At 41.3% G+C, this 27,190-nt stretch overlaps 1 protein-coding gene and 2 non-coding genes across 3 annotated transcripts; 1 reads left to right on the top strand and 2 right to left on the bottom strand.

The window, feature by feature from the left end:
• Position 1: 1 nt before the first annotated feature.
• Positions 2–27,130, bottom strand: LOC103513977 (transmembrane protein KIAA1109-like). Its single transcript, XM_026827058.1, has 27 exons — positions 27,080–27,130; positions 24,634–24,739; positions 24,194–24,378; positions 22,896–23,031; positions 21,438–21,584; positions 20,339–20,521; positions 14,707–14,944; positions 12,277–12,472; positions 11,518–11,743; positions 11,185–11,271; positions 11,045–11,131; positions 10,905–10,991; positions 10,765–10,851; positions 10,625–10,711; positions 10,485–10,571; positions 10,345–10,431; positions 10,205–10,291; positions 10,065–10,151; positions 9,925–10,011; positions 9,785–9,871; positions 9,645–9,731; positions 9,538–9,591; positions 8,950–9,141; positions 3,295–3,497; positions 2,557–2,724; positions 1,083–1,330; positions 2–434 (listed from the first exon to the last, which is right to left on the bottom strand). The coding sequence occupies exons 1-27, from the start codon at positions 27,128–27,130 to the stop codon at positions 227–229; spliced, it is 3,585 nt and encodes a 1,194-aa protein (XP_026682859.1). The 3' UTR covers positions 2–226.
• Positions 1,357–1,428, top strand: Trnae-uuc. Its single transcript has one exon. It is a non-coding gene; the product is annotated as a tRNA-Glu (tRNA).
• Trnaa-ugc lies at positions 25,359–25,430 on the bottom strand. The gene has a single exon. It is a non-coding gene; the product is annotated as a tRNA-Ala (tRNA).
• Positions 27,131–27,190: the final 60 nt, after the last annotated feature.

The raw sequence follows: 27,190 nt of genomic DNA, 5'->3' as shown, positions 1-27,190 counted from the left end.
TTCTCCAAATTAAATTGATCCCAAGGGCAAGGTAATCGTAGACCCTTGACAAATTAAGTATTACTCCAATAACTCCCTCAATATTACTCTCACTGAGTGCATCCTGTAATCGGAAACACACCACGCTCAACTGAGCTTAACCTAAGTGACCCGTCTCTACTTCCTATAAACCCACGTTGCATCCACTTGGGTATGGTAGTTCTAAATGTAGCTTAACCCAAGTGTTCTATTTCCTATTAGGTGCTGGGGTAGGTTCTTCTCTCACTACACTTACTATTCTCAATAGCAATACTGCTAGTACTTTGTCTAAGGGATCCATAAAGCCTCGTTGCATCCACTTAGGGATGGTAGTTCTGGCGTGGGTAAAGCCAAGTTTCTGCAGGATGTAGTCCACACCGTACGGTTCGATGGATTTACCTCCCCAGGAGAGCAACCTGAAACAAAAGGAGACAGGAATTTTAGATTTTAGATAAAATCCAGACTTGATAAAGAAGAATTTATCAGGACATGAGGTACACAATAGGGCTGCCTGGAAGAGACTGACAAACGCCGACCCTATTAAAATAGGAAAAGGCTGGGAAAAAGATAAAATTGTATTTGCATTTTAGATAAAATTGTAAATCTATTGTATAATGGCCAACTCTGTGCTCGAGTGATACAAGAGTAATCATAATGGCTCTCAAACCAGAGGTGCTGGGTTGAAATTCCGTCAGGGGTGGATATTTTATGATCCAACTTTTTCGTCCTACGTTGGTTGGCGGTCTAAATCAAATCTAATTGAAAATTAATAATATTTATTTCCTTTTTGTACACTACCTTACGAACTAAGAACTGAACTTTAGACTGCAGAAGTAAAGGAACTTCTCCGTTTCATTTTAATTTTAATTTTTTTAATTTTATAAGTTTCCATTTATTGATTTTTCAGAACACAACTCTCTCATCAAAAAAAAATTGTTAACAAATGGTATACGGTATACCCATCCGTAAAAGCCGAAGCTTGTGCCACGGATGGGGAGTATTTTGGTATGATATAGGTATGATAAACAAGTTACGAGAATGTGTGTCTACTTTTTCCTACTCACCTAACAGTGGGTTCCAAATGCCACGTATTGCAATGGAAATTCCGCCAATCTCGCTTGTTCAACTCGTCAATTTCATCGCTAGATTTCTTCTGCTGACTCAGGGCGCGCTGATTGGACTTCTTCTCGTCCGCTGACTCGGGTTTGGAGGTGTTTCTAGTGGATGTGGAGGAGGAAGAGGAGAGGGTGGGAGAGTCGGGGCTGGACGTGCGTGGGGTCTTGTCCGCGCTTCCGATGCTGAGGGGAAGTACCTGGGAAACGAAAAATTAAAAAGTCAGCTCCCATGGCGTAGTGGTCACTGCGCTCGCCTTTCACGCGGGAGACCCGGGTTCGATTCCCGGCGGGGTCAAGAAATTTGTATCATGCAAATGATTGATACCGTGACTGGCTGTTGCGGGGCCCACTCAGCCTCGTGAGGAAAATGAGTAGCTATGTAATATAATGCGCATAGCGACCGGTGCCAGCATGGTAGGTAAACATTGGATTGTAGGATTATTGAGATATGGAAAAATCCTACAATGCTGCAGTGAGCACCAAAGTTGTGACATAATAACACAAAGAAACTGCATTTACATTTACAGAACATCTAGGTTAAACATTATTGAGCTTGGTGGGTGACATACCTGATCTAGAAGGATGATCAGTAGCTGACGCGGTACTTGCTAACTGATGACTCAATTCTTCTTCTGCAGAGAAGAACACATCACTCTGATTTTCACTGCATAGGGATACTGTTCTGGGATATGGGGGTAGAGCACCTGTCACCTATAACATTAACAAACCATGCTAATGAATAGAAGTGTCCTCAACAGAGGACCATAGCTCCAACCCTCGCAGAAAATCAGCATGGTATTTTTTCCTGCGATGGTCGATTGTTTTTTTATACAGTTTTGTAAGTGTAAATGCAGTTTCTTTGTGTTATTATGTCACAACTTTGGTGCTCACTGCAGCATTGTAGGATTTTCCCAATATCTCAATAATCCTAAAATCCAATGTTTACCTACCATGCTGGCACCGGTCGCTATGCGCATTTATATGCCATAGCTACTCATTTTCCTCACGAGGCTGAGTGGGCCCCGCAACAGCCAGTCACGGAATCAATCATTTGCATGATACAAAATTTCTTGCCCCCGCCGGGAATCGAACCCGGGTCTCCCACGTGCAAGGTGAGCGCAGTGATCACTACGCCATGGGAGTTGACGTTCTACCCGATATCGAAACTACAAAAATAAGGTCAGGTAATTTTATCCATCAGTGGATAATAAATTCACGTCCCTCCTATCCGGGGGTAAAATTTTATAATTTTTTACTTACCACTTTGTCCTTATTCTCCTTGATATAGGACGTGATCAGATCATGTAGAAAGAAGAACGCCTCAGCATCTACAGTGACAAATATATGATCTTCAAACTCAGTAATGAAACTACATTCCACCAGCGGTTAGCTTACTAGAAGCCCTGATGTAGGATTTACTTACCACTTTGTCCTTATTCTCCTTGATATAGGACGTGATCAGATCATGTAGAAAGAAGAACGCCTCAGCATCAACAGTGACAAATATATGATCCTCAAACTCAGTAATGAAACTACATTCCACCAGAGGCTTGAGTAGACTGTCTTCTAGAAGCAGGTTGTGAGGAGGTACCTGGAAATGTAGACAATCCATCAGTATAAAATTTTGCCCAACTCTAGCTTGGTTGGTAACGCGTCTGCCTTGTAAGCGCTAGGCCGCGGGTTTGATTCCCGCCTAGGGCAGTTTATCGTAAACGGATAATATTCGTTTTCGGAACGGCTGGCTTTCTCCTATCCTGTCTTCCTTCGCTCTTCGATTTCAGAACGGTAAGACCTTAGCAGTTACAGTTCCCTCTATCAAACCCCTTTAGAGAAAAAGTACAAAATATGGTGTGAACATCACACGCTTTTTATTTTACCTTACATTCTTCTTCTTCTTCGCCATAGAAAATTTGTCAAAATTTCAAAACAAACATACCAAGTAACCACATTCCCATTTTTTTTCAGTTACAGTTCCCTCTATCAAACCCCTTTAGAGAAAAAGTACAAAATATGGTGTGAACATCACACGCTTTTTATTTTACCTTACATTTTTCTTCTTCTTCGCCATAGAAAATTTGTCAAAATTTCAAAAACAAACATACCAATACCAAGTAACCACTTTCCTATTTTTTTTTCACCCTTTTTCAAACAAATATATTACCTTGCTACTCTGCAGATGTGTAGTCTCAAAGTTCAACTGGAGGGATGGTAATGCAAAGATGACTTCACGGGTGTGGTTGGGAATCTCCAGCAGTTTAGGTGTCCGGGACCGAACTGTCTCACTATGTCCCGTACCGGTCCCGCTAGACGAAGAGGAGGATAGGTTCTCCTTCTCCCTCTCCAGACTGGGGAACCGGTCCACGGCTGTGAAAACAAGAGAGATAGAGAAATTAGTTTAGGTGTCCGGGACCGAACTGTCTCACTATGTCCCGTACCGGTCCCGCTAGACGAAGAGGAGGATAGGTTCTCCTTCTCTCTCTCCAGACTGGGAAACCGGTCCACGGCTGTGAAATGCTACTCTGCAGATGTGTAGTCTCAAAGTTCAACTGGAGGGATGGTAATGCAAAGATGACTTCACGGGTGTGGTTGGGAATCTCCAGGAGTTTAGGTGTCCGGGACCGAACTGTCTCACTATGTCCCGTACCAGTCCCGCTAGACGAAGAGGAGGATAGGTTCTCCTTCTCTCTCTCCAGACTGGGGAACCGGTCCACGGCTGTGAAAACACAAGAGAGACAGAGAAATTAGTTTAGGTGTCCGGGACCGAACTGTCTCACTATGTCCCGTACCAGTCCCACTAGACGAAGAGGAGGATAAATAAAGAAACAAAAAAAAAAAAAAAAAAAAAAAAAGACACAAAAGGAGGGATGATAAGGAAAAAAATAATGTACTTGAAGGGAAAAAAATGTCTCAAAAACTGCCGCCAAAAACGACTTTTTCTACATTTTCGTAAATAACTCGAAAACTATTCACCGTACGAAAATAGTGTCCACAGGCAAAATGTAGAAAATAAAATTTCCTACATTAGAGAGCGTCTGCCTTGTAAGTTCCGGGACCGAACTGTCTCACTATGTCCCGTACCAGTCCCACTAGACGAAGAGGAGGATAAGTTCTCCTTCTCTCTCTCCAGACTGGGAAACCGGTCCATCTATTTAGGGAACTTGACATAGTATTCCGTTTAGAAAACATCAACTTACCATCTATTTAGGGAACTTGACATAGTATCCCGTTTAAGTCACGGGTTCGGTTCACGCCCGGGGTGGAATTTATCCTGAACGGATAATGTTAGTTCTCGGAACGGCTGGCTTTCTCCTATCCTGTCCTCCTTCTCTCTTCGAGACTTCGGGACTTATTGTCCCGAACAGTTATACAGTTCCCTCTATCAACAAATCCCTTTTTTTATTTTGAAACTATGTATTTGGAAAAATCCTACAATGCTGCAGTGAGCACCAAAGTTGTGATATAGTAACACAAAGAAAAGACATTTATTATTATTATTAAAATATTAGAAGTTGCAGAGATGAGAATATTGCGCTAGATGTGTGGACTAACAAGGAAGGATAATAGAGTAAGAAATCAGAAATCAGAAAAACTGTGAACGTAGGGCCAGACAATAGAGAAGAATGGAGGAATGTCATTAGAAGAATCTGAGCAACTTTCGGCTACGAAGACGCAACAACAATGATGATGAACGTAGGGTCATTAGGAAGGAAAATACAAGAGAGTGGATTGAGATGGTTCGGACATGTGGAGAGGAGAGACGAAAGTTACATAGGTAAATAAAAAGTTAGAGAAACTGGTCACAGAAGGGAAGAGAAAGAGAGGGAAACCAAAATGGAGGTGGAAAGATAAGGTCGAGGAAAACCTGAGAGAGAAAGAATGATTTTTTTCTTTTAAGTAAAAGATCTCTAGTGGGGGAAAAACCTAGAGGAAAAAAAATTTTTTTTTTTTTTTAAAAAAAAAATTTTTTTTTTTTTTTTTTTTTTTTTTTTTTTTTTTTTGGTGCCAGCTAAAAGCTCCTCTTGTTTACAAGATACCGTCTTTCTAGTTGGCCCCATTTTGAAAGGAAACATTGATATTTCAGTCAATCCCTGAATTTTTCACACAAAATCTCATACTCACAGCATTACGTTTCCCATAACATTGCCCATGTTCATGTGAACGTTCAACCGCTTGAAGTTCACCGCAAACAGAACCAGGGTGTTCCAATTACTTGTGGCACTCTCGGTAGAGCTCTCGCTGTGTATGGGGGACTTGAGACTGCCATCCCTGGGGAGGTCGGACCGGTGGCGGTCGGATTTAGGGGTGGATGTTTTCGGTAGGGGAAGTTCGAGCTCAGTCTCGGGAGAGGAGTCGAAATCTGTGAATGGAGAACATTGAGAAAATGAATTAGATGACGAATTTCTCGGTGGAAAGCTGGAAATGCCAGTCTAGTTAGCTGTTCATAGGTCGTCGCGACAAATTTCAAGATCAGAGCTCATTTGTGTGAGAAAATGTGAAAAAAATCCCCCAAAAACCTTTTGATATATAGATCGACCAGGTTTGGATAAGTCCTTCTATGGAATCTATGGGAACAGACAGAGTGACAGACGACACCGAAGCGAATACAATAGTCCGTCCCTTATACCTTTTTATTACTATTGTAATAATAAAGGAAGGACGGACTAAAAATCCGGTGCTAAAAATCTTAGTTATACAGTTATGTTAAAGGCATTAAAAAAGACATTCACTAGTTAGGTTGAAAGGTAGCGCGTCTGCTTTGTAAGCGCTAGGTCGCGGGTTCGATTCCCGCCCGCGACGGATTTTATCCCAAACAGATCAGGTTCGTTCTCCAGAGCAATAGTTCTAAACTAAAATGGACGCGGCACACAGGGGATCAAGACAAGACAAGACAAGACAAGACAAGACGAGATCACCTTAACATAAAGCCTGATTCACACTATAGTGCCAGTCAAGGTGCAAACAGATCAGGTTCGTTCTCCAGAGCAATAGTTCTAAACTAAAATGGACGCGGCACACAGGGGATTAGTTAGCTTGGAAAGTAGTGAGCCTGCCTTGTAAGCGCTAGGTCGCGGGTTCGATTCCCCGCTGTGACAGGTTTTATCCTAAACAGAAAAGGTTTGTTCTCGGTACGGCTGATTTCAGAAAACTCATCAGTAAATTTTCGCTAGATTTTGGAACGTTTTTACCCAGTTTGAAATCAAAAGTACAATAATTATTCAATACCTACTTTAAAATTAAAGTTACGCCAGCCTACTTAGCTTAGTTGGTAGTGCGTCTGCCTTGTAAGCGCTAGGCCGCGGGTTCGATTTGGATAAAATCCGCCCCGGGCGGGAATCGAACCCGCGGCCTAGCGCTTACAAGGCGGACGCACTACCAACTAAGCTAACTAGGCTGGCAGAGTAAATCTTTAAAGATTGAGAAATGACCATTTTTTTTTTTTCACATTACCATATTTCCAATTTCATTTTTCTGCCCGTCCTCTTGTATTTCTATTCCCAGAGGCCCCACTTTTGCTGACTGTACTTACCACTTTGTCCTTATTCTCCTTGATATAGGACGTGATCAGATCATGTAGAAAGAAGAACGCCTCAGCATCAACAGTGACAAATATATGATCTTCAAACTCAGTAATGAAACTACATTCCACCAGAGGTTAGCTTACTAGAAGCCCTGATGTAGGATTTACTTACCACTTTGTCCTTATTCTCCTTGATATAGGACGTGATCAGATCATGTAGAAAGAAGAACGCCTCAGCATCAACAGTGACAAATATATGATCTTCAAACTCAGTAATGAAACTACATTCCACCAGAGGTTAGCTTACTAGAAGCCCTGATGTAGGATTTACTTACCACTTTGTCCTTATTCTCCTTGATATAGGACGTGATCAGATCATGTAGAAAGAAGAACGCCTCAGCATCAACAGTGACAAATATATGATCTTCAAACTCAGTAATGAAACTACATTCCACCAGAGGTTAGCTTACTAGAAGCCCTGATGTAGGATTTACTTACCACTTTGTCCTTATTCTCCTTGATATAGGACGTGATCAGATCATGTAGAAAGAAGAACGCCTCAGCATCAACAGTGACAAATATATGATCCTCAAACTCAGTAATGAAACTACATTCCACCAGAGGTTAGCTTACTAGAAGCCCTGATGTAGGATTTACTTACCACTTTGTCCTTATTCTCCTTGATATAGGACGTGATCAGATCATGTAGAAAGAAGAACGCTTCAGCATCTACAGTGACAAATATATGATCTTCAAACTCAGTAATGAAACTACATTCCACCAGAGGTTAGCTTACTAGAAGCCCTGATGTAGGATTTACTTACCACTTTGTCCTTATTCTCCTTGATATAGGACGTGATCAGATCATGTAGAAAGAAGAACGCCTCAGCATCAACAGTGACAAATATATGATCCTCAAACTCAGTAATGAAACTACATTCCACCAGAGGTTAGCTTACTAGAAGCCCTGATGTAGGATTTACTTACCACTTTGTCCTTATTCTCCTTGATATAGGACGTGATCAGATCATGTAGAAAGAAGAACGCCTCAGCATCAACAGTGACAAATATATGATCCTCAAACTCAGTAATGAAACTACATTCCACCAGAGGTTAGCTTACTAGAAGCCCTGATGTAGGATTTACTTACCACTTTGTCCTTATTCTCCTTGATATAGGACGTGATCAGATCATGTAGAAAGAAGAACGCTTCAGCATCTACAGTGACAAATATATGATCTTCAAACTCAGTAATGAAACTACATTCCACCAGAGGTTAGCTTACTAGAAGCCCTGATGTAGGATTTACTTACCACTTTGTCCTTATTCTCCTTGATATAGGACGTGATCAGATCATGTAGAAAGAAGAACGCCTCAGCATCAACAGTGACAAATATATGATCCTCAAACTCAGTAATGAAACTACATTCCACCAGAGGTTAGCTTACTAGAAGCCCTGATGTAGGATTTACTTACCACTTTGTCCTTATTCTCCTTGATATAGGACGTGATCAGATCATGTAGAAAGAAGAACGCCTCAGCATCAACAGTGACAAATATATGATCCTCAAACTCAGTAATGAAACTACATTCCACCAGAGGTTAGCTTACTAGAAGCCCTGATGTAGGATTTACTTACCACTTTGTCCTTATTCTCCTTGATATAGGACGTGATCAGATCATGTAGAAAGAAGAACGCTTCAGCATCTACAGTGACAAATATATGATCTTCAAACTCAGTAATGAAACTACATTCCACCAGAGGTTAGCTTACTAGAAGCCCTGATGTAGGATTTACTTACCACTTTGTCCTTATTCTCCTTGATATAGGACGTGATCAGATCATGTAGAAAGAAGAACGCCTCAGCATCAACAGTGACAAATATATGATCCTCAAACTCAGTAATGAAACTACATTCCACCAGAGGTTAGCTTACTAGAAGCCCTGATGTAGGATTTACTTACCACTTTGTCCTTATTCTCCTTGATATAGGACGTGATCAGATCATGTAGAAAGAAGAACGCCTCAGCATCAACAGTGACAAATATATGATCCTCAAACTCAGTAATGAAACAAAACATTAACTTACCATCTATTTATGGAACTTGACATAGTATCCCGTTTAGAAAACATTAACTTACCATCTATTTATGGAACTTGACATAGTATCCCGTTTAGAAAACATTAACTTACCATCTATTTATGGAACTTGACATAGTATCCCGTTTAGAAAACATTAACTTACCATCTATTCAGGGAACTTGACATATTGTCCCGTTTAGAAGACATTAACTCACCATCTATTTCGCTACAAGCAAACGCATAATGGAACCACTCGTGTAGCGTTCTGAACTGAGGTGGAAACAGTACATTGCGAGATAGACGACACACTGTAGCCATGCTATGGTGGTGTACTTGTGGTGACTCTGTACTAATACCCAGACTGAACGTTAGAGTCTCTACAATATGCACGTCCAGGTCCTCGGATACTGAAAACATTAAAAATATACATCGTTGCTTAACTTAAGATAAAATCTGAGCGCACGGCAGTGCGTCAGGCCAAGTTCCAGTAAGCATGCCGGTGTATCTTTACACGAACCGAATCGGCAGGTTTTTCTCACCTTCATAGATCGGGTTCTTCTGAAGATAAACTTTTGAAATTCAGGACTTTCACAGTTCCGGGGGGTTTTTTTTTCCCCGAAGAGGTTTGATAGAGGGAACTGTAACTGCTAAGGTCTTATCGTCCCGAAATCAAAGAGAGACGAAAGACAGGATAGGAGAAAACCAGCCGTTCCGAGAAAGAACATGATCTGTTCAGGATAAAATCCGCCCCGGGCGGGGATCGAACCCGCGGCCTGGCGTTATCCGGAGGTTTGAGTACTTACCATCATGACTTCTTATTTCCTGTGCTTCAGTAGCGATGTTACGTCTATACCAGGCTTTAGGGAAGGCGAGGATCTCAGTTAGTACAAACACAGAGGTATTTACTTACCAGAAGGTTCAAACACGGAGGTACTAGGTCTGGTAGGATAGTCCCCTCCTAGGAACATACGTCGCATAATGTTACGTCTATACCAGGCTTTAGGGAAGGCGAGGATCTCAGTTAGTACAAACACAGAGGTATTTACTTACCAGAAGGTTCAAACACAGAGGTACTAGGTCTGGTAGGATAGTCCCCTCCTAGGAACATACGTCGCATAATGTTACGTCTATACCAGGCTTTAGGGAAGGCAAGGATCTCAGTTAGTACAAACACAGAGGTATTTACTTACCAGAAGGTTCAAACACAGAGGTACTAGGTCTGGTAGGATAGTCCCCTCCTAGGAACATACGTCGCATAATGTTACGTCTATACCAGGCTTTAGGGAAGGCAAGGATCTCAGTTAGTACAAACACAGAGGTATTTACTTACCAGAAGGTTCAAACACAGAGGTACTAGGTCTGGTAGGATAGTCCCCTCCTAGGAACATACGTCGCATAATGTTACGTCTATACCAGGCTTTAGGGAAGGCAAGGATCTCAGTTAGTACAAACACAGAGGTATTTACTTACCAGAAGGTTCAAACACAGAGGTACTAGGTCTGGTAGGATAGTCCCCTCCTAGGAACATACGTCGCATAATGTTACGTCTATACCAGGCTTTAGGGAAGGCAAGGATCTCAGTTAGTACAAACACAGAGGTATTTACTTACCAGAAGGTTCAAACACAGAGGTACTAGGTCTGGTAGGATAGTCCCCTCCTAGGAACATACGTCGCATAATGTTACGTCTATACCAGGCTTTAGGGAAGGCAAGGATCTCAGTTAGTACAAACACAGAGGTATTTACTTACCAGAAGGTTCAAACACAGAGGTACTAGGTCTGGTAGGATAGTCCCCTCCTAGGAACATACGTCGCATAATGTTACGTCTATACCAGGCTTTAGGGAAGGCAAGGATCTCAGTTAGTACAAACACAGAGGTATTTACTTACCAGAAGGTTCAAACACAGAGGTACTAGGTCTGGTAGGATAGTCCCCTCCTAGGAACATACGTCGCATAATGTTACGTCTATACCAGGCTTTAGGGAAGGCAAGGATCTCAGTTAGTACAAACACAGAGGTATTTACTTACCAGAAGGTTCAAACACAGAGGTACTAGGTCTGGTAGGATAGTCCCCTCCTAGGAACATACGTCGCATAATGTTACGTCTATACCAGGCTTTAGGGAAGGCAAGGATCTCAGTTAGTACAAACACAGAGGTATTTACTTACCAGAAGGTTCAAACACAGAGGTACTAGGTCTGGTAGGATAGTCCCCTCCTAGGAACATACGTCGCATAATGTTACGTCTATACCAGGCTTTAGGGAAGGCAAGGATCTCAGTTAGTACAAACACAGAGGTATTTACTTACCAGAAGGTTCAAACACAGAGGTACTAGGTCTGGTAGGATAGTCCCCTCCTAGGAACATACGTCGCATAATGTTACGTCTATACCAGGCTTTAGGGAAGGCAAGGATCTCAGTTAGTACAAACACAGAGGTATTTACTTACCAGAAGGTTCAAACACAGAGGTACTAGGTCTGGTAGGATAGTCCCCTCCTAGGAACATACGTCGCATAATGTTACGTCTATACCAGGCTTTAGGGAAGGCAAGGATCTCAGTTAGTACAAACACAGAGGTATTAAAAAAAAAAGGTGGGTAAAATTTTTTCCAGAAAACCAAAAAAAAAAAAAAAAAAAAAAAAAAAAAAAAAACGGGTTATTGGGGGATTTTTTTCACATTTTCTCACACAAATGAGCTCTGTTAGCTAAAGAGGCCATTTAAGGGCTGAAATAATATTGGTGAAATGCACCCTTAGAGTTCACTTAGTTCAAAAGTCTTACCAGTGCTTGTGGATTTAGATATCATCAACTGTAGCTGATCCCACTTCAAATTCCCATGCAGGAAAATCAGTGCCGGTCTCCTCGTAGGTGTGGATCCGCCACTGGGGGAACATTTGACCCGCCACTCGTCTCGAAGCGACACCTCCAGACTGGAAACCCGGGTCATTACCACGCCAGTACCCATGTAGTCTAGACGCAGCTCCAGTGCCCAGAGCTTTACTCCGACCTGGAGGAGAAAATAAAAGAAACAATCAAATTGTTCTAGTACTTTTTCTTAAATTTTAAATAATAAAATTAGGTTGCTAGAAGCAGAAACACCTTTTTTGAACAGTTTGATAGGTGAAAAATAAAAAGTGACTGTTACCGACAAACACCATTAGTATCCAGTGGTAACGCGCTTGCTTGCCATGCAGGTCACCGGCTTCAAATCCCACCATAAAAAAACACTCGTTTTTTCGATTGCAAATATTTCAACGGGTTACTTTCTGGTGTTCTCGTGTTGACCCAGCACCTAAATGGGGAGTATTGTCTCTTCTCGTCCATCTAATGAGAGACACACTACGGGAGGGACATGCTATGATACAGATCACACGAATCTAATGTAGGAGTAGCATCATTGCTTCGAAATAAAAAAGGCGGTGAAACAATCATCTTTTATAGAAAAGCCACCCATCCTGAAAACGACTGATTAGGATTAAGTTCGTGCCGGGCGGGAATCAGACCTTTTAAAGGTAGCTCTTGAAAAAAAAAGTTACATACCGTGTGTTCCGGTTCCATACTCGGATCTTCCTTGATCAGTATGAACGTGTCCACCTTGGATATCTCAATGGTACCACCCACTATACCGCCCTTAGCATCCAGAGAGGCACCCCCTAGACCTAGACTGATGAAGAGGTTCTTATGTCCTGTGCTGCCCACGGATAGGCGACCCTCAGATCTGAAGTCTTTGGTTAACCTAGGAAACACCTTTTTTGAACAGTTTGATAGGTGAAAAATAAAAAGTGACTGTTACCGACAAACACCATTAGTATCCAGTGGTAACGCGCTTGGTTGCCATGCAGAAGGTCACCGGCTTCCAATCCCACCATAAAAAAAAACACTCGTTTTTCGATTGCAAATATTTCAACGGGTTACTTTCTGGTGTTCACGTGTTGACCCAGCACCTAAATGGGGAGTCTTGTCTCTTCTCGTCTATCTAATGAGAGACACACTACGGGAGGGACATGCTATGATACAGATCACACGAATCTAATGTAGGAGTAGCATCATTGCTTCGAAATAAAAAAGGCGGTGAAACAATCATCTTTTATAGAAAAGCCACCCATCCTGAAAACGACTGATTAGGATTAAGTTCGTGCCGGGCGGGAATCAGACCTTTTAAAGGTAGCTCTTGAAAAAAAAAGTTACATACCGTGTGTTCCGGTTCCATACTCGGATCTTCTTTGATCAAAATGAACGTGTCCACCTTGGATATCTCAATGGTACCACCCACTATACCGCCCTTAGCGTCCAGAGAGGCACCCCCTAGACCTAGACTGATGAATAGGTTCTTATGTCCTGTGCTGCCTACAGATAGGCGACCCTCTGATCTGAAGTCTTTGGTTAACCTAGAGAAATGGGAGAAAACAAAGGGACAAGAGAGAAAAATATTAGAAGTCCGTGTGTTCCGGTTCCATACTCGGATCTTCCTTGATCAATATGAACGTGTCCACCTTGGATATCTCAATGGTACCACCCACTATACCACCCTTAGCATCCAGTGAGGCACCCCCTAGACCTAGGCTGATGAATAGGTTCTTATGTCCTGTGCTGCCCACGGATAGGCGACCCTCTGATCTGAAGTCTTTGGTTAACCTAGGAAAAGATAGAGAAGGTTAGGTGATAAAGAACGCCGGAGGCATAAAATTTTCTCGGAAAAAAAAAACCGCATCCTAAAAAAATCTAGGAAGAGATAGAAAAAAGCATTAGTAGAATGTAGAAAAATGTAGAAACAGTTTGTATAGAAAATTTGAGCAGGCATAACAGGGGTTTATTTAAAAAGAGGTGTATTGCTCCTCCTAAACCTAGACTGATGAAAAGGTTCTTATGTCCTGTGCTGCCCACGGATAGGCGACCCTCTGATCTGAAGTCTTTGGTTAACCTAGGAAAAGATAGAGAAGGTTAGGTGATAAAGAACGCCGGAGGCATAAAATTTTCTCGGAAAAAAAAAAACCGCATCCTAAAAAAATCTAGGAAGAGATAGAAAAAAGCATTAGTAGAATGTAGAAAAATGTAGAAACAGTTTGTATAGAAAATTTGAGCAGGCATAACAGGGGTTTATTTAAAAAGAGGTGTATTGCTCCTCCTAAACCTAGACTGATGAAAAGGTTCTTATGTCCTGTGCTGCCCACGGATAGGCGACCCTCTGATCTGAAGTCCTTGGTTAACCTAAGAAGAGATAGAACAAAGCATTAGTACACTGTAGAAACCGCTTGTATAGAGAATGTGAGTAGCAGGGGTTTATTTAGTAAAAGAGGTGTATTGTTCCCTCTAGACCTAGACTGATGAAGAGGTTCTTATGTCGTGTGCTGCCTACGGATAGGCGACCCTCTGATCCGAACTCCTTGGTTAACCTAGAGAAATAGAAAAAGAGATTTTCTAGAGTTCCATTTAATAGACCCAATTCCTGGTCCAGTAGGAAGTTTGTGCTTTCTTTAGGGCTTCATTTTAAGTGGCAGGGTTCTCACATTTCCACCCAATCATTGATTTTCCCTGTTGGGGTTCTAATAGCTTAGCTTTGAAGCAATTTAATGAGAAAAACCTTTAAAGACACTGTAAAATAATTATGTATGGACACGTTTCTAACCCAGTAGTCATGCAATTGTTTGCCATATAGAAGTTCCCTGTTCGATGTCCACTATCGACAAAGATTTGCACTCGCATTTTTCATTACAAATATTTCAACGTGTTACTTATTGTGTTCTCGTGTTGACCCGGTAGCCAAATGGGAAGTATTGTGCCTCTTATCGCTCATCTGATGAGAGGCATATACTACGGGATGGGCATGCTACGACACAGACCACATGCGTTTAATGCAGCAGTTTTTGTTTCATTGCTACAAAATAAAAAATGGCGGTAAAACACTCATCCTAAAAAAAAAACTCTTTCAAAATAAATCCCTGAATTTTTCACACAAAATCTCATACTCACAGCATTACGTTTCCCATAACATTGCCCATGTTCATATGAACGTTCAACCGCTTGAAGTTCACCGCAAACAGAACCAGGGTGTTCCAATTACTTGTGGCACTCTCGGTAGAGCTCTCGCTGTGTATGGGGGACTTGAGACTACCATCCCTGGGGAGGTCGGACCGGTGGCGGTCGGATTTAGGGGTGGATGTTTTCGGTAGGGGAAGCTCGAGCTCCGTCTCGGGAGAGGAGTCGAAATCTGTGAATGGAGAACATTAAGGAAATGAATTAGATGACGAATTTCTCGGTGGAAAGCTGGAAAGTCTGGTCCATGGGCGGCTCAGTCAATCTCTTTTATTAAAAAGGTTGGAACCGAAAAAAAAAATCATTCCCTACAATTTTCTTTTTACTCTAGTAATGTCGCCACTGGTCGCAACTTGATTAGATTTGTTTTCACAAGGAAAAGGCAGCCCGTATTCCAAGCACAGAGCCGGAAAAAAAATAGGACACCACCGGGAATCCAACCCGGGACCCCGGCCACTTACCAGAAGGTTCAATCACAGAGGTACTTACTTACAAACACAGAGGTATTTACTTACAAACACAGAGGTATTTACTTACCAGAAGGTTCAAACACAGAGGTACTAGGTCTGGTAGGATAGTCCCCTCCTAGGAACATACGTCGCATAATGTTACGTCTATACCAGGCTTTAGGGAAGGCAAGGATCTCAGTTAGTACAAACACAGAGGTATTTACTTACCAGAAGGTTCAATCACAGAGGTACTAAGGTCTGGTAGGATAGTCCCCTCCTAGGAACATACGTCGCATAATGTTACGTCTATACCAGGCTTTAGGGAAGGCGAGGATCTCAGTTAGTACAAACACAGAGGTATTTACTTACCAGAAGGTTCAAACACAGAGGTACTAGGTCTGGTAGGATAGTCTCCTCCTAGGAACATACGTCGCATAATGTTACGTCTATACCAGGCTTTAGGGAAGGCGAGGATCTCAGTTAGACGTCTCATGTCGTATTTGAAGGAAGCGGACCCAATGTCCACGATGGTCGAGAAACGAATTGTAGCACCTGATGAAGAGAAACACAGAGGTATTTACTTACAAACACAGAGGTATTTACTTACACGATGGTCGAGAAACGAATTGTGGCACCTGATGAAGAGAAAAATGAAACTGAATCAAATCATTAATCACTTGTAATGAAGCAGACTGGCCTTTTCACGATGATATAAATTATAAATGAATACGTGCAAAGCAATCACCTTAGCTAGGGCAGACCGAGAGGCTGATGATAAACGCCCGCCGACCCCGCGACCCCGTCTGAACACGGGAAAAGGAGAAGAAGATATGTGCACATATCTTCGGAGTATATGAACAATTGAACATGATTTGCTAGCGGTGGTAAAAAATAGCATAAGAATAATCCATAAGGCAAAAAATCTCTGGAAAGAGTTCAAGCCCGATTTGTCAGACATCTTTTTCATAAGGAGAATGGCTTCTACCCCCTATATCCTTCCTACATTGAATATGGGCTGCTTGCTGAAAATCTCCCAATTGACACTCTCTCAGAAAGGCGACTTTCTGAGGAGATGAAACTTTTGAAAAATATTTGCCAGGGAAAATCAAGCAGTTCATATCTCATTGAAAAAACTAAGCTTAAGGCAAACTGGGATGTTGAGGACCCTAATCTCTGTGAGTGTGAACGGGCTGTAACATTTGTAACCACGTTTTTCTCCGTCAGAAACAGATTTTTTTATTTAATTTTACTTTCCTTATCCTATAAGAAGGAAAGTCCGTATTTTTCAAAAGGTCTGACAGACGGCGCGCGGCGATATAAAGTAGAATGCACCAGTTTACAATACCTAGTTCAGTGAAAGAAAGCCTCACGCTCTGACTGTCGGTCAGACATAAGTCTGTCAGACCGCCAGAACGTGTTTGGCAGAAAAACCTTATCTTTCTAGTACCTATCTCAGACGGTCTGGAGACGGAAGCTTTTTCGGCAGCACAAGTTTTGGCTGTCTGACAGACTTAGATCTGGCCGATAGTCAGAATGTGAGAGACTGAGCCTGTTGTTGTCGTTGGTAAGTATACTATCTGGGCAATCGCATGCTGGATTTTTCCTGCCCCCACTGCAATGTTGTCGTTGGTAAGTATACTATCTGGACAATCGCATGCTGGATTTTCCCTGCCCCCACTGCAATGTTGTCGTTGGTAAGTATACTATCTGGGCAATCGCATGCTGGATTTTTCCTGCCCCCACTGCAATGTTGTCGTTGGTAAGTATACTATCTGGACAATCGCATGCTGGATTTTTCCTGCCCCCACTGCAATGTTGTCGTTGGTAAGTAGGTATACTATCTGGGCAATCGCATGCTGGATTTTTCCTGCCCCCACTCAGGCTGGGTGAGTTTTAATGTGAGGTGGGTAGCTTGTCTCTGAACGAAGGGTAAAATCTAACCTATTATAAATTTATATTTTATAGCTGAATTCCGTCGCTTCGCTCCGGAATCCCGCTACTTCATCCCGAGGCATGGCCAAACTTGTAGAAAAGGCATGGCCGAACTTGTAGAAAATAATAAAAAATACGGTCGCGCTGCGCGCTCCCTATTAGCTGCATAGTTATCAAACTAAAAACATAAACGAAACTCAAATATTAGGCGAGCGAGGAAAAGTTTTCTCTCCCGCAGTCTCTGCACTCTGTGTATTTCTTATGGAGATTTTAGCGATCAAAAATTGATCATATCTCAGGATCGGTTTAGATTTTCGCAAAATCCTTTCTTATTGCACACCTAGACCATAAAAGGAATATCCCTACCAAATTTCAGCTTTCTAGGTGTTGTGGTTATAGAGATAGAGCGATCAGTGTGTGAACTATGAAATGTGAAATGTGAACTGTGAAATGTGAATGAGTGAATGGATCTCGTTCTTATAATATAAGACTAGCTGAATTCCGTCGCTTCGCTCCGGAAGCCCGCTAGTTCATCCCGAGGCATGGCCAAACTTCTGGAAAAGGCATGGCCGAACTTGTATTTATCAAACAAAAAAAACATAAACGAAACTCAAATATTAGGCGAGAGAGGAAAAGTTTTCTCTCCCGCAGTCTCTGCACTCTGCGTATTTCTTATGGTGATTTTTAAGCGATCAAAAATTGATCATATCTCAGGATCGGTTAGATTTTCCCGCAAATCTTTCTTATTGCACACCTAGACCACTAAAAGAAATATTCCTACCAAATTTCAGCTTTCTAGGTGTTGTGTGTCTCGAGATAGAGCGATCAGTGTGTGAACTATGATGTGAACTGTGAATGAGTGAAATGGATCTCGTTCTTATAATATAAGACTAGTGATTTATCGAACCTATTTTACCTGAAGCCATGCAATGTAATGAATAGAATCCATTGTATTATCAAAAATAAAACATAAACGAATGCTACCTAGTTGAAGCTGTTTTTCCTGCTTTCAGAGATCTAAAAAATTGGAATTTACATCCCAAAAAAATCAAATTTTAGCCTAATGAAACGGAACCGTATATAGAAGAATGTCAGCGGCGAAAGAACGTTGAACCTACACCAGTTATTCAATAGATCATACAATCTAGTTAGCGTAACGTTGCGTGGTTTTTGGAATAAACATTGAAGGTACTTCAGCCATTTCCCCCCTGAAATACTTACCCTTATGAAATGTGCCGAAGGGGCGGGCGAACGTCAAGAGTTCGAAGCGCCCCGCTTGGCCTAATATTTAACACGAAATACCTGAAATACAGTTTCCCCCAAATCACCACAGGTTCGAGAAATCATCCCGTTCGACTGTAGTAAAGCGAATATTTGTGGATTTTACCTCATAGTTTGATAGTTTGGCCGGTCAAATATCATAAGGGTAGCTTAGTGGATTGTTCTCATTCAATAGTAGTAGAATGTTACATAGTTGTGTTCTCAATTAATAGTAGGTACATCCACACACTGGCAGATGTGGACATAAAGTTCCCGCATCATGGCCATTTTGGTATTCTGAGAACTCTTTCTAGATCTTAGATTCTTTGAGATCGTTCTTTTTTAGACGAAAGATGTGAGTTTAAAACTTTTAATTTTGTCCCAGCCTAGTTACGCTTGGTTGGTGAGCGCGTCTGGCCTTGTAAGCGCTAGCCCCGCGGGTTCGATTCCGTCCGGAGGCCGGATTTTTTTTTTTTTTTTTTTTTTTAAAGAGGTCCTGACAGAGGGAACGTAACTGCTAGTTAGTCTTATCCCTATACCGAATCGAAAAGAGAGGAAGGAAGACAGGATAGAAAGCCAGCCGTTCCGAGGAACGAATATTATTCGCCATTTCAGCATAGGCGGTTCTTGCCTAAATTTTTGGGGGGGCTTGATTTTGAAGGTACACCTTCAAAATTTTGATTTAGCTTTATGTAAAAAATCTGGTGTGAACACACACGACTTTCCTTATCCTATTGAATGATGCTTATTTGAGTATTATTTTACCCTCACTTTTACTATATCTCTAACCGTTTAGTCGGTATAGCTGAAAACCGCCAAAAAACGGTCGAAATCCGTCCAAAAGCGTTCAAAATACCACCAAGCGCAGCACCTATCTTAACTAAATGTTTTCTGTTGCATTCTTGTCACATTTGTGAACTACATAGGTACCAAATTTCAAGTCTCTAGCTCATACCATTCCTGAGATATTGTTAAACTAGACCGAAAACCGCCAAAAAGCGGTAAAATGCCGCCAAGCGTTGCACCGATCTTAACCAAAAGTTTTGTCACATTTGACAGCTACATACCAAATTTCAAGTCGCTAGCTCATACCGTTCCCGAGATATTTTGTTTACAGACAGACACACAGATACACACACGGACCAATGGCTGAAACTTTGGATTTAGGCTCTAGGGATATTCATCAGGACATGAGGTACACAATAGGGCTGCCTGGAAGAGACTGACAAGAAATGCCGACCCTATTTAAATAGGAAAAGGCTACAACTCGTCAATTTCATCGCTAGATTTCTTCTGCTGACTCAGGGCGCGCTGATTGGACTTCTTCTCGTCCGCTGACTCGGGTTTGGAGGTGTTTCTAGTGGATGTGGAGGAGGAAGAGGAGAGGGTGGGAGAGTCGGGGCTGGACGTGCGTGGGGTCTTGTCCGCGCTTCCGATGCTGAGGGGAAGTACCTGGGAAACGAAAAATTAAAAAATGGCTCTCAAACCAGAGGTGCTGGGTTGAAATTCCGTCAGGGGTGGATATTTTATGATCCAACTTTTTCGTCCTACGTTGGTTGGCAGTCTAAATCAAATTCTAATTAAAAATTAATAATATTTATTTCCTTTTTGTATACTACCTTACGAACTAAGAGCTGAACTTTAGACTGCAGAAGTAAAGGAACTTCTGCGTTTCATTTTGGCATGAGATATAGGTATGATAAACAAGTTACGAGAATGTATGTCCATTTTCTCCTACTCACCTAACAGTGGGTTCCAAATGCCACGTATTGCAATGGAAATTCCGCCAATCTCGCTTGTTCAACTCGTCACTATACCAGGCTTTAGGGAAGGCAAGGATCTCAGTTAGTACAAACACAGAGGTATTTACTTACCAGAAGGTTCAAACACAGAGGTACTTACTTACAAACACAGAGGTATTTCCTTACCAGAAGGTTCAAACACAGAGGTACTAGGTCTGGTAGGATAGTCTCCTCCTAGGAACATACGTCGCATAATGTTACGTCTATACCAGGCTTTAGGGAAGGCGAGGATCTCAGTTAGACGTCTCATGTCGTATTTGAAGGAAGCGGATCCGATGTCCACGATGGTCGAGAAACGAATTGTGGCACCTGATGAAGAGAAAAATGAAATTGAATCAAATCATCTTTTTGACTAGCTTCTTTAGCCGGTCCCGTCTCTGAACCGGTAGCCCTTGCCCATTTGTCACAGCTGTCAGGCGAGGCATCTGCGCGTCGCAAGGGTACGCCCTGATAGTATTATCAAAGTCGAGTACAGTTTCCGAGGCCTTCTCTGGACTTTGTTGGACTATCATTTTGGTGTTTCGGACATACTTTTTACTGGATTGGGATGCCTTTCCTGACAATCAAACCCTCACTATTTATTCGGGCTTGGGACCGGCTGTTGAATATGCTGGATTGCACACCCCTCAGGCTAGTTTTTCATATCCCTATTCATATCCCCAATATACCGAACATTAACACCCTTACCTATGAAATCGCCACTAATATGTGCAATGAGCACTTACAACAATATGAGCGAGAGACCAGACCTCTTCTGATCTCTCGCTCAAGACTGTAACGCCAAAACAACTGTCAAGTGTTGCCCTACTTGAAAAGTAATTTTCAAGTGGTGTGTAGACGGTGGCATAAAAAAAATAAGGAGAATTGGTTTATGGATAGTTCCTTTCTGGTTAATGCTGTCTCATAATTCTTTTCTGCTGTCTATTTGTTTCCAATTTAACGTCATACATACCTCGTGCTTGTTCCGTCAGACTTCTACTCCTGGACAGATGTAGTTTCACAAACTCCACATTGACGCTGAGAGAATCTTTGCGTTCTGTATCGGACAGAAAAGAACCATCCCTAAAGGACATTGCCTTATGGATGGTTCTTTTTTGCTAAAGCTGTTCATTTGTTTCCAATTTTACGTCACAGGTACATACCTTTTGTCACAAAAGATCCAACCAGGTAGGAGTGAACAAGAGCGTTTATTAAAGTCGACGGCCCTACTGATACCAATACATACCTCGTGCTTGTTCCGTTAGACTTCTGCTTCTGGATAGGTGTAGTTTCACAAACTCCACATTGACGCTGAGAGAATCCTTACGTTCCGTATCGGACAGGGGTGAGAACAGGTTCTGTGTATTGCTACTCGTGTTAGCGCCCGAAGTACCTGCCAAATAGATAGCAATTTTCATATTAACAATATTTTATTGTGTGAGAAGTTATTTCATTCAGCGTTGAAAAATATAACAAGTTTTTCTTAGAAGTCAATATTGACTTGGGAAAAACACCTTTGTATATCCATTATTATGTCCAATAAATAAATAATTGAATTGAAAATTGAATTGAATAGTTATTTATTTAATCCACAGGCAAAATCCATTATACAACATATTAAAGAAAAAAATAGTGTATTACAACAAAGAGAGAAGAGATATTCAGAGTTATTTAGACAGACCAGGAAAATGTTATGACTAATTATTATATGAACAAAATATTCATCAGTCTAGCTAGGGGACGTTAAACAGAGAGTAGACTAGCATATAGCTATGGGACTATAAACAGGGAGGAGAACAGCTAACCCTAAGAGGCCTAACTAGCTGGCAGTTCTTCAAAGGTTTCTCTCTGCATTTAAAGAATAAACACAAGTCCTCACGATGGTTGACTGCGGTTCAGGACGAGCCAATTAAACATGGCTAGATACCATCACTCTGGTGTATGGCTGATAAAAAAAAAGATTTTCTTCATTCTGCCGTTTCTGATGTCAGGTGTTTCATTAGAAACGGCGGTTAATCCCCAGGCAAAATCCATTATACAACATATTAAAGAAAAAATAGTGTATTACAACAAAGAGAGAAGAGATATTCAGAGTTATTAGGACAGACCAGGGAAATGTTATGACTAATTATTATAAGAACAAAATATTTATCAGTCTAGCTAGGGGACGTTAAACAGAGAGTAGACTAGCATATAGCTGTGGGACTATAAACAGGGAGGAGAACAGCTAACCCTAAGAGGCCTAGCTAGCTGACAGTTCTTCAAAGGTTTGGCGGAGAACATGGAAAAATGAAATTTTGAATAGGCCATAACTCCGGCCCTGGTTGTTCGATCGAGCTCAAACTTGTATCAAAGTACTACGCTCTTTAAGACCTTTTAAATGATGTATCACAAGTAGGGGGTTCTCATTTATGATTTTAAAGTTGGGGCCGACCCTGAAAAAATTTCTGAACTTTTATACAGGTTGTCTATGTATTACCTGCTCAGACTACCGGTAGTCTCTGAGAACGTGACGCGATGATGTTTAAGACTCCCTGTCTTGAACTGAATCAGTCCTCACGATGGTTGACTGCGGTTCAGGACGAGCCAATTAAACATGGCTAGATACCATCACTCTGGTGTATGGCTGATAAAAAAAAGATTTTCTTCATTCTGCCGTTTCTGATGTCAGGTGTTTCATTAGAAACGACGATGAAACACTAACCTGCTGTTTTCTTGCCTCCATATGGATGAAATATATAGACAGAGAAGTCAGCCAGACACCCTGTAATACTGAGACCTCCTACTGCCACACCTTGTTCAGGACATGTGTTGCCTTCTGCTCGCTTAGATGAGAATACCTGGAAATGATAACAATGAAGTATAAATACTAATGAAATATGTATGTAAATCGCCCCTAAAAGTACACAAGTACTTAGAGGGATATATAAAGAAAAGTATAAAATAACGACTGAAGTGTTCAGGACATGTGTTGCCTTCTGCTCGCTTAGATGAGAATACCTGGAAATGATAACAATGAAGTATAAATACTAATGAAATATGTAAATCGTCCCTGAAAGTACACAAGTACTTAGAGGAATAGGGATATATAAAGAAAAGTATGTAAAGGATTCTGAATGTTTTTATTAAATAATACAGAGAAGAGACAATATTATAAATCATATGCTGCTAGAATTTCACGGCGGAGAAAGAGGACGAAGACGGAGGAGGAGGAGGAGGACGAAGAAGGAGGACCAAATGTTCTGGATTACAGCCTAAATTCGTAGCAATGGAGCAGTTGCAAATGGGTAAAACGAAATTGGCACCACCAGTTTCGTGTTCCTGGTAAAAAGACCTTTAATTTGATATATAGGTCGACCAGGTTTGGATAAGTCCTTCTATGGATCTATGGGGACAGACAGACAGACCGACAGACAGACGACACCGAAGCGAATACAATAGTCCGTCCACTATACCTTTTATTACTATTGTAATTTAATAACGGAAGGACGGACTAAAAATCCGTTGCTAAAAATCTTAGTTATACAGGTATGTTAAAGGCATTAAAAAAGACATTCACTAGTTAGCTTGGTTGGTAGCGCGTCTGCTTTCTAAGCGCTAGGTCGCGGGTTCGATTCCCGCCCGGGGCGGATTTTATCCTAAACAGATCAGGTTCGTTCTCCAGAGCAATAGTTCTAAACTGAAATGGACGCGGCACACAGGGGATCAAGACAAGACTATGACGTCTACTGGGAACCCTAAGGAATATAATACACTACTGGGAACCCTAAGGAATATATAGTTTCGGGTTTGTACTCACCAGATGTAGCGAGGGTAGCTGTAGAAGACACGCCACCCGGGATACGGGCAGACAGGAGAACCGGAATGTAGAGGGTTGCATATGGAAGTAGACAATGACATCTACTGGGAACCCTAAGGAATATAATACACTACTGGGAACCCTAAGGAATATAATACACTACTGGGAACCCTAAGGAATATATAGTTTCGGGTTGTACTCACCAGATGTAGCGAGGGTAGCTGTAGAAGACACGCCACCCGGGATACCGGCAGACAGGAGAACCGGAATGTAGAGGGTTGCATATGGAAGTAGACAATGACATCTACTGGGAAGGAGGCGTAGACGTACTGGCCTGGCATAGGGGCGGGGTCGTCGGAACCCAGATCGAACATGGCGTGCATACCACCTGTAAACACACATTATGGGATGAATGGGTTGCGAAAACTTTTCTTCTTAAATCTTTTCTTCAATGTATATTATTATTATTATTATTTTATATACGTAGGTATACAATACCTGTTATTGAATCATTATTGTATAAATAAATGGAAAGTAGGTATTGTTTGAAAAAAAAAAAAAAAAAAAAAAAAAAACAGGAAAAAAATTTCCAGCAATATATGTAAAATATGAATACGAATGGTATCGAACCCGGGACCCTCACCTCCCAGTCGTTCCTGCGCCGGGATGGGTTCCAGCGTTTGTTCCAGGAACTCCAGGATGTGAGGCGATATAATGGTTTCCTCGGGTATGGAATGTAGGGTGGTCCACTAATATCTATTGTATAGCTACTATCTGTTACCTGTATCTGATTTCAGTGTCGTAGTTCGACTGCACACTTCATAAGTACCCTCAGACGCTACACAGAGGTTCATTAGTGCCGAAGGGTCATTGTATGATAGGGTTCCTATCTAATATCTATTGTATAGCTACTATCTGTTACCTGTATCTGATTTCAGTGTCGTAGTTCGACTGCACATATACAAATTTCTTGACCCCGCCGGGAATCGAACCCGGGTTTCCCGCGTGCAAGGCGAGCGCAGTGACCACTACGCCATGGGAGCTGACATGATACAAAAAGGCAGCAAAAAATTCCATAAATTATTCGAAAAATCGGTCTAATTTTACAGGTACTTGAAACAAGCTAGGGAATCTAGGAATGCTATCAAAATTTCATCACTCTACGACAAAGAACTTTTGAGATATTTAGTATAGCAAGTACATACGTACAAACCAAAAATTACTTATTTGAACTCAAAAGAGCCTAAAACGGATATTTCCACCCATTTTCCGATTTTGAGAAGCGCAATTGCTCATTTTCCTCACAAGGCTGAGTGGGCCCCGCAACAGCCAGTCACGGAATCAATCATTTGCATGATACAAATTGCTTGACCCCACCGGGAATCGAACCCGGGTCTCCCGCGTGCAAGGCGAGCGCAATGACCACTACGCCATGGGAGCTGACCTGATACAAAAAGGCAGCAAAAAATTCCATAAATTATTCGAAAAATCGGTCTAATTTTACAGGTACCTGAAACAAGCTAGGGAATCTAGGAATGCTAACAAAATTTCATCACTCTAAGACAAAGAACTTTTGAGATATTTAGTATAGCAAGTACATAAACCAAAAATTACTTATTTGAACTCAAAAGAGCCTAAAACGGATATTTCCACCCATTTCCCGATTTTGAGAAGCGCAATTGTTCTATTTATACCAGGAAGAACATTAGACACATGATTCGCACTATCAAGTTTACACATGATTCGCACTATCAAGTTTACACATGATTCGCACTATCAAGTTTACACATGATTCGCACTATCAAGTTTACACATGATTCGCACTATCAAGTTTACACATGATTCGCACTATCAAGTTTACACATGATTCGCACTATCAAGTTTACACATGATTCGCACTATCAAGCTTACACATGATTCGCACTATCTTTGGTGCATTCTAAAATCATCCCCTTTAAAAAGGTAAAGATATAAGATTTACAAAAGTATTTTAGCCGGTGCAAAGGGTACAGAAGGGATTGGGACATTACCTATACAAATTGGGAAGGGGATGTTTGACAAAAGAGGAAGAATGAGGGGGAGAGGGGCATGATATGACCCCATTTTTCTGGATTTTGGGTTTTACGACGTCGATAACTTTCAAAGATTTCATGCCTTCCTATATTATATATAATGATATCCATGTATTCCTATGTAATTTTATGTCTTTCTATGTAATGAATGGTACGTTTACCTATTACATCCAATTTCTACTCGTAATATCCAGACATATTAGATAGGTAGAAGGCAGAAGTGATTTTCGAACCACAGACAGGGTGATTTTATTTTACTATAAGTAGGTACTTACGTTATGGGTTTGGAACTTTTTCAAAGTCGACATTTGGGTGGTTACGTAGCTACATATTTTCAAATTTTCCAAGTCATTTGAGTCGAAAGTACCTACCTAGAGATTTTTAGATTTCTCACCTTATTAGCTCATCATCTACAATGGAGCAAATGGGTAAAAATTATAAATAAATGGTCGATTCCTATGTAATAATGTAATAAGTCAAATGTCAAAACTCCGAGAAAATAACTGTTAAAGGTCGAAAATTTAATTTTTATTTTCCGTTCTAATGAAAAAGTTCAAAGAGTTGCGACGTCAGAGTTTGAGAAATGCACAGAAACTTATGCGCACAAACACATTAGTTTTTGTTTTTATTGATAATACAGCAAATCGAACAGAACATAATCAATCAGCCCTAACTAGAGTGATTTCTTTTGTAACATTCGGTTTGGCTGCAAATTTTACGAGTGGATGCCCTTCACACTCAACCTTTGCTGTTTCTTATCAAGGGAAATTTCAGGCTGATATATTCCTTGTTTAAAGTCCCCCAGTCATCTACATGTATGTTAGTTCTTCTTCTTCTTAGCCTTTTCACACTCGAGGGGTCGGCGTTTTTTGATAGCAGCCTCCATCTGCCTCGGTTATTTACATCTTCCTCTGATACACCCTTCTCTTCCAGGTCCTACATGTATGTTAGTTAATAAGTTAATATTATACAGGGTGACTACCTGCTCAGACTACCCGTAGTCTCTGAGAACGTCACCCGATGATGTTTGAGACTCCCTGTCTTGAACTGAATCTCTTCCTGTGTCATAGCTGAGGTCAGCATTTGGCGGGAGAACATGGAAAAATGAAATTTTGAATAGGCCATAAC

The sequence above is a fragment of the Diaphorina citri genome, unplaced genomic scaffold, assembly GCF_000475195.1.
Source record: "Diaphorina citri unplaced genomic scaffold, Diaci psyllid genome assembly version 1.1 scaffold1058, whole genome shotgun sequence".
NCBI lineage: Eukaryota > Metazoa > Arthropoda > Insecta > Hemiptera > Psyllidae > Diaphorina > Diaphorina citri.
Note: the sequence above shows the minus strand (reverse complement) of the source record. Positions and strands in the feature narration are given on the sequence as shown.

Excerpts from the sequence above, each read along its gene's own strand:
- LOC103513977 (XM_026827058.1), bottom strand. The coding sequence starts at position 27,130 with ATGACACAGGAAGAGATTCAGTTCAAGACAGGGAGTCTCAAACATCAT. Across the intron at positions 10,292-10,344 it reads CTCTGTGTTTGAACCTTCTG|CCTGGTATAGACGTAACATT; the intron begins GTAAGTAAATAC and ends CCTTCCCTAAAG. Across the intron at positions 10,152-10,204 it reads CTCTGTGTTTGAACCTTCTG|CCTGGTATAGACGTAACATT; the intron begins GTAAGTAAATAC and ends CCTTCCCTAAAG.